The sequence below is a fragment of the Octodon degus genome, unplaced genomic scaffold (assembly GCF_000260255.1).
Source record: "Octodon degus isolate 3935 unplaced genomic scaffold, OctDeg1.0 scaffold00222, whole genome shotgun sequence".
Classification (NCBI taxonomy): Eukaryota; Metazoa; Chordata; class Mammalia; order Rodentia; family Octodontidae; genus Octodon; species Octodon degus.
The window spans coordinates 461861-469321 of record NW_004524798.1 but is presented as its reverse complement, the minus strand read 5'-3'; the positions used below and the strand labels follow the sequence as shown (position 1 = coordinate 469321).

At 41.6% G+C, this 7461-nt stretch overlaps 1 protein-coding gene across 1 annotated transcript; it reads left to right on the top strand.

Annotated features, from left to right (window-relative positions):
• Positions 1-4950: 4950 nt before the first annotated feature.
• LOC101564164 (olfactory receptor 4D1) lies at positions 4951-5959 on the top strand. Its single transcript, XM_004645263.1, has one exon. It carries the CDS (start codon positions 4957-4959, stop codon positions 5890-5892), a length of 936 nt encoding a protein of 311 aa, XP_004645320.1. The 5' UTR covers positions 4951-4956; the 3' UTR covers positions 5893-5959.
• Positions 5960-7461: the final 1502 nt, after the last annotated feature.

Below are 7461 nucleotides of genomic sequence, written 5' to 3'. Positions count from 1 at the left end.
TACTAACCATTGTTACTCTCCTAAATCTTGTTTTGACATTTTGTACCACTGTTTTTATTTTTTCTTTCTTTAAAATAAAAATAACTGATGCCAATAAAAAAAAAAGTGCTTGCCTGGCAAGCACAAGATCCTGAGTTCAATCCCCAGTTCTGCAGAAAAAGAAAAAACAAAAAACAAGAAAAATAGTAAATGATTATTTCTACTAAGTGCCAGAAGAGTCTACAAAGACAATGAGAAGTCTGTGTGAAAACTCATAGAAATGTGAATTCTTTTCTGCAGTCAAGAGCTATGAAGAAAATGTGAGAACATTTTGAAGTAGAGCAGGCAGACATCTTCTGGGACGTTGATGTCCATCCCAGTGTGCAATAAAAGGATCCATGCCCGGAGGCAGCAGCTCCCTTGGAAGACCATCGTGGTAAGTCAGGGAGGAGGGGTGATTTGGTGGTAATTTCCAGGAAGGACTGATCCGTCTTGTAAGAGTAGACGCAGAGTGCAAGGTTGAAGATGTCTAGCTGGGCATGAGCACAGCAGGAGGGAAGAACTTGGGTTTGGAGTGATAAAGGCATAAGAATGATCATAGGCTGATAATGAGCAGGGCATGGGACAGGGGTATATGGAAGAGGAAAGGTCAAGGTAGCTGGCTGTATTTGACCATTAATGACACCCCTCACACCATGAGGGTGACTGTTATGGGACAAGACGAAGGGGACACTTTCAATAGTCTGGAAAGTCACTGTCTCCCTCTTTCCTCTTTTACACAAAGCTCCACTGTTCTCCAACACTTGCATCTCTCCCATCCTCTCTCTTCTCCCCCCTTTTCTTAGTGCTCTGAGGTTTCTTCTTCCCTGAATGCTGCTTCTCACACACGCAGGCCATCCTCAGCCTTCAGCAGCGCTGGTGCTAAGCAACACTCAGAAGCAGTTCAGCTCTTATGATGTCTTCTTTCATGGTACTTTCTTTTGAAGACAGACTGGCCTCAAACTCCATGGCAATTCTCCTGCCTCAGCCTCCTGAGTTCTAGGATTACAAGCTTGTTTTGCCTTTTAATTAAAATTAAAATTTAATTTTACAATGGAAAAATATATATTCAATCACTTCCATTAACCAAACACAACCACTATTAAACTTGTTAATATTTTGTGCTTTTCTTTCCAACTTCCACTTTTCCTCATTTTTCTCAAGACTAGGGATTAAATCCAGGACCTCATGCATGCTAGGCTACATCTCCGTCTTTTCTTTTCTTTTCCTTTTCTCTTCCCGCATGTTCTCCTCTCTTCTCTTTTTTTCATATTAATTTTATTGAGAAAGAAGTAGCAATGAGACAGTTTCAAAACAGGTTAGTAAGACAGCTACAATAATTAATACATTGCATATTGTTGTCTTTGTAGTAGTTATTCATAGTACAAGATGCAGATACGATATCTAAACACTATTAGTTCAAAACTTTTTTCTCATTGAACTAAATGAAAGTAGCTGTATATCTATGCTAACTATTTGGTATATACATATATATATATATTTTTGCACTACAAAATGGTCCTTCAGTGACAAAAGATCTACAAAATGCTGTACAAGGGTTTCAGGGTAAATTATGAGGGGATTTGATGACCTTGTCAGATGCAAAAGTTACATTTTTTTGTTATATAGATCTTGCTTTATCTCAGTCTTAACCATCCAGCAGAAAAGTATAAAAATGGGGTATAAAAAGTAAAGCCATATTAATATGCTGAGCTGTAAAAGACTCAAGTCAACAACTTCTGACATTGCCAGTTCTGCGGATAACCCACTACTACTATGGACTACTGGACTACCTTGGATTACTTTGCTGAATTCATGCACCTACAATATATGAATGGCAATGGAATACCCATCTCTGACAAAAGTAAACAAAAAAGGGGAACCTCTGTTCTCTTCTCTCTTTTCTTTTTTTTATGATACTGATTATTGTTCCTATGAACCACAGAGCTACACCTCTATTTTTTTCTATCTTGTTTTTTAACTTTGAGACTGTCCCACTTCCAGTTGATTATTCTCCTCAGTACCTGGGATTACAGATGTGCACCACCACACAGTTTGTGTGATTTTGTATCTGGTATATTATAAATCAATTTTATATGTATTAGTAGCATTTACAAAACAACTGCCTATGTTTCTGGGTGATAAGATATCTTCATGTCATTTTATTTATTTATTTATTTATTTATTTATTTATTTATTTATTTATTTATTTGGTGGAACCGGGGATTGAACTCAGGTCCTTGCGCTTGCCAGGGAAACGCTTATTCCACTGAGCCATCTCCCCGGCCCCTAAAACCCAAACTTTTTTTTGGCAGAACCGAGGATTGAACTCAGGCCCTTGCGCTTGCCAGGGAAGCACTTAGTCCATTGAGCCATCTCTCTGGCTGTCATTTTATTTTTGAATCTCTTCCTTCCACCATGATGGATGCATAGTTCATTAAAAGTCAGGCTATCCAAATAGCACAAAGACATCACAATCAAAACCTGAGTGTCTCTGAGATTTTTCTTCTTATGTGTCACGATGGAAATATTCATGCATCTTATTTACGCATCCACAAAGTAGAGAGAGTAGCATACTGGGTTCTGGTATATTCCTTGGTGCCCATTTTCCAGCATGACCAACAGTTTGCTCACTTTCCCTTACTTTTTCTTTTCTCCTTTCACAGAATGTCTTAAGTCAAGTTCAAGACATTTGTTTATCCATCCAGAAAGCTCCAGGGTCTGTGTCTGACTGGCAAAGGGGTATAAAAGTATGTGGTAATTATAATGTGAATGGAGACCACAAGGTAAGATAATGAAGGATGCTGTTGGCATTTTAGGGGTGATCAAGTGGGAGGGCTAGAGCTGGGAGTACAGGGTCAGGGACCAGGAACTTTCTCGGAGAGGCCAAACCATACTGTTAAACCTCTGCCCACTACTGGACTCTTTTAGAATATTTTGCTGAGTTTACACACCTATAATATTCAATAACGGAACTTAGGAAAAATGGGGTATACCGATGAATGTCCATTTTGTATCTGTGTATTCAAAGTGGTTAGGATAGATATATAGTTGCATTCTCTTAATGAATAGAATGATTTGTTCTAATGGTGTTTGTGAATAGGATCTCAAGTCCGCATCTTATACAGCAGTTAACCACTAAGAAGAATATCTGCAGTGTATTATTTGTTGAAACTGTACTTCCGATTTGATTTGAAACTGTCTTACTGCTATCTGTTTATCAATAAAATTTTGAAAAAGAAACAAACCTCTGTCCACCCAGTCTTCCCCTGATCATGGGAAAGGGCAGGGTCACAAAGCCCATGCTAGCTGCACTGCCCTCTTTGGGGTAGCTCCATAATGCCTCAGAAGGGTCTGCCCTGCTGTTCCCCATTGCGGCATTTTGCCCAAGGCCCTTGAACAAGTCCATCTAACCCTATCTCTTCTTGTTATCTCCAACACAAGGGCTTTTAGGGGCATTCCAGTGCACATAGAGACATTTTTCAAATAGTCCCATGCTGACAGCTACAGAATAAACAAGGTACATCTTCCTGAAGCACAACTTTTACACAAATATTAGAAGATAAATATGAGATTTACATGAAGATGAGACAACATATTGGGTACTATAATCCCTGAGATATTACAGGTAATTCTATTTTATATTTGTGTACATGCTGGGCATGGTGGCACACACCAGTAATCCCAGCACTAGGGAGGCTGAGGCAGGAGGATCCTTGTGAGTTCTAGGCCAGCCTGGGCTACAGAGAGGGGAGTATATGGTGTTTGGTGGAGATATTTTTATAAATCTGCATTCAATTCCTCAGAAGAACATCAGGACAGTTGCTACTGTTCCTTCCAGGAATCAAGTGGACATCAGGAGAGATCTTTTTATGTCTTATTGTCTTCACAGGGCAGGGCCCCACGACAAATTCTCCTGAATTAAAGAAAAGTTCCTTAAATGTATAACCTAAGAGGGTAAAAGAGACTTAACACCAAAGAACTTCATTTATTTTTTTTTTTGTGACTGTCTTCTAGAATTTTCACTGGCTGAACTGAATTTTAGAAATATGTTTATCTTTCATCCTCTATATTCTGTAACAGCTCTGCCTAGTCAGTCAAAGTTTTACCAATGCCAACACTTTCAAAAATTTTCCCAAAGATTGTTTAGAGATATGTGTTTTATAAATATGTACATAAAAATTTAAAGATAAAACATGAGTTTGAGAAAATCATGTATTTCTCCTGAATATTTTTCAGTTAGCTCCGTAGATGTCCCATGGCAGTGAAAGCTACTAGAGAAGTATTTACAAAGAAAAGAGTGAGAGCCCCTCATTATTCCAACCTCACTATCTCCCAAGGTCTTCTGCTGGCCTTTCCGCACATTAATGTCTCAATCTGTAAGTGACAATTTCTTCTAACACACATCTCTGTTCCTTCAGTAATGACCTAGAGGCAGGTCCTTGAGCTTCTGCTGTGAAGAAGCATCTTTCTGTTCATCTAAAACCTTTAGTCTTTAAATCCCCTCAAGATTCACGGACTTGGGTTCACAGGGTTTGTGGCTCCAGGTACTTGTTGGTGTGCTCATTCATTCATTGCTTGATTCAAGTAGAATGGTGGAGCCTGTGAGTCACAAGGCATAATGTTCAGTGTAGCAAATAGGAGAAAGAATCAGATGCAGGCCCAGGGGCAAGGACAGCATGGTCCAGAGGGGCAAACCTTTCCCAGAAATGAAGGGTGTAGTTAATAATGGAGGGTGCAGTTAATGGGGAAAAATCTGTGAAAACTTTGAAAATGTCTTCACGCTCATAGATGAATATGTGAGTGTGGCAACTCAGGATGACTTTAATCAGCTCACTCCTGACTCATCAAAAAACAAACAAACAAAACAAAACAAAAACAATTTCCACACTTTGTTTTGTGTTGCATTGATACATCTAGGCAAATGGGGAAGACCCCATGGAACCACAGAACAACACGTGGGTGGCAGAGTTTGTCCTCCTGGGTTTCTCACAGATCCAAGAACTCCAGAAATTCCTGTTCCTGGTGTTCCTTCTTGTCTATGTCATCACAGTTATGGGTAATATCCTTATCCTGGTCACAGTGACTTTTGACCCCCGGCTCAACACACCTATGTATTTTCTGCTCCGGAACCTGGCTGTCATAGACCTCTGCTATTCCACCGTCACCTGCCCGAAGATGCTGGTGGACTTCTTTCACGAGACCAAGACCATCTCCTACCAGGGTTGCATGGCCCAGATCTTCTTCTTCCACCTGCTGGGAGGTGGGACTGTCTTCTTCCTCTCCGTGATGGCCTATGACCGCTATGTAGCCATCTCGCGCCCACTCCACTATGTCAGCATCATGAACACTCGACTGTGCGTGGGCCTGGTGGTTGCTGCCTGGCTCGGGGGCTTTGTCCACTCCATCGTCCAGCTGGCCCTGATGCTGCCATTGCCATATTGTGGCCCCAACATCCTGGATAACTTCTACTGTGATGTCCCCCAGGTACTCAGACTAGCCTGCACTGACACATCCCTCCTGGAGCTCCTCATGATCTCCAACAGTGGGCTGCTGGTGCTCATCTGGTTCCTCCTCCTCCTCATCTCTTACTCTGTCATCCTGGTGATGCTGAGGTCCCACTCAGGGCAGGCGAGGAGGAAGGTCGCCTCCACCTGCACCACCCACATCATCGTGGTGTCTATGATTTTCATTCCCTGCATATATATCTACTCCCGGCCCTTCACCCCATTCCCCTTGGACAAAGCTGTGTCCATCAGCTACACTGTCATGACCCCCATGCTCAACCCCATGATCTACACCCTGAGGAACCAGGAGATGCAGGCAGCCATGAAGAGATTAGGCAAGCGGCTAGTGATTTGCAGCAGGGAGTGAACTTTCCACAGGTTGGCTTCTCATGAAAAATTGTTTCTCTACACTTGTGCTGCTCCCTGTGAAAAATGGAAGAAGGTCTTTATAAAATAGAACAAATCAGATTACACTAATTTTTTTTTTTAAATGTATTTGATTGTTACAGGGTCTCACTATGCAGCTCAGACTCATCGTGATCCTCCTGTTTTCAGCCTCCCCAGCACTGGGCTTACAAGCATGCGCCACCATGCCTGGACTCTGTGGTCAGCTCAGCCCACGCTGGGGGTGGGGCAGGCTCAGCATGTGGTGCTGGGGATTGAACCAAGCTCCCTGCGCTTGCCTAAGCTTGCCTAAGTGGGCGCTCTAGTCAGCTGAGCTATCTTTCCGGCCTATACACTAATATTTCTTGTGGATCTACTCCAGCACTAGGTTCTGTGTCAGGCACATAAACACGTTTCTCATAAAATTTACAGTGGATATATTTGTTTTTTTTTTTTAATTTTTTTTAACATTTATTTATTGTGTGTGTGTGTGTGTGTGTGTGTGTGTGTGTGTGGCCAGCTCAGCCCACCAGGGGGCGCAGCTGGCTGGCATGTGGTGCTGGGGGATCGAACCGTGGTCCCTGTACTTTGCCAAGCTTGTTCCAAGTAGGTGCTTTAGACCACTGAGCCATCTCTCCAGCCCCTAGTGGATATTTTTGTATTAAAGAGTTTTACAATGAGAAAACTTGGAGCGTTGTGACTTCCTCCAAGATGAACAGCAAGTGAGTAGCAACATTTGGTTCCTCTAACTCCAGGGTTAGAGGCAGAAGTGAATCGTATCTGAAGCTCCAACTGTCCCAATCCCACAAGGGAAAACCTTGAAAGCTCTTCCTGTGTGGTGAGTGTATGTGACATATGGTCACCTGTGTCATCTTAGCTCCAGGACAGTCATATTCTGCCTCCCTCCCTATGGCCCTACCTCATTGCCTGAGTTTTTCCCATCATGGCACTTTTTCTTGGTTTTGTTTCCGCTCTATCAAATACCTCTTGAATAATTTTCAAATGGTGCTACTTACTTGATATGGTTTTAACATGTTCCCCACCAAAGTTCATGTGTAGAAACTTCATCCTTAGATTCACATTGATGGTGTTTAGAGAAGGAGCTTTGAGGAAGTCTGGAAGTTCAGATGATTTGTGAGGGCAGAACTCCCTCATCCTCATGATTTTATAAGGACAGAAAGACCTGGGCTAGCATGCTGGTACATACTTATGATCACAGTTATTTAGGAGGCTGAGGCAGGAGGATTGCAAATTCAGGGTTAGCCTGGGCAACTTAGCAAGACCCTGTCTTTAAAAAAATTTTTATAGGTCTTTGAGCAGATTCTGAAGACTGTTTTTTCTATTTATTTTTTTTCATAATTTTATTGATTAAACAGATAGCAATGAGACAGTTTCAAATCAAATCGGTAGGACAGTTTCAATAACTAACACACTGCATATATTCTTCTTAGTGGTTAATTGCTGTGCAAGATGCAGACTTGAGATCCTATTTACAAACACCATTAGAACAAATCATTCTATTCATTAAGAGAATGTAACTATATATCTATCC

What these genes read in the sequence shown, in the direction of transcription:
- LOC101564164 (XM_004645263.1), top strand. Translation starts at nt 4,957, where the DNA reads ATGGAACCACAGAACAACACGTGGGTGGCAGAGTTTGTCCTCCTGGGT.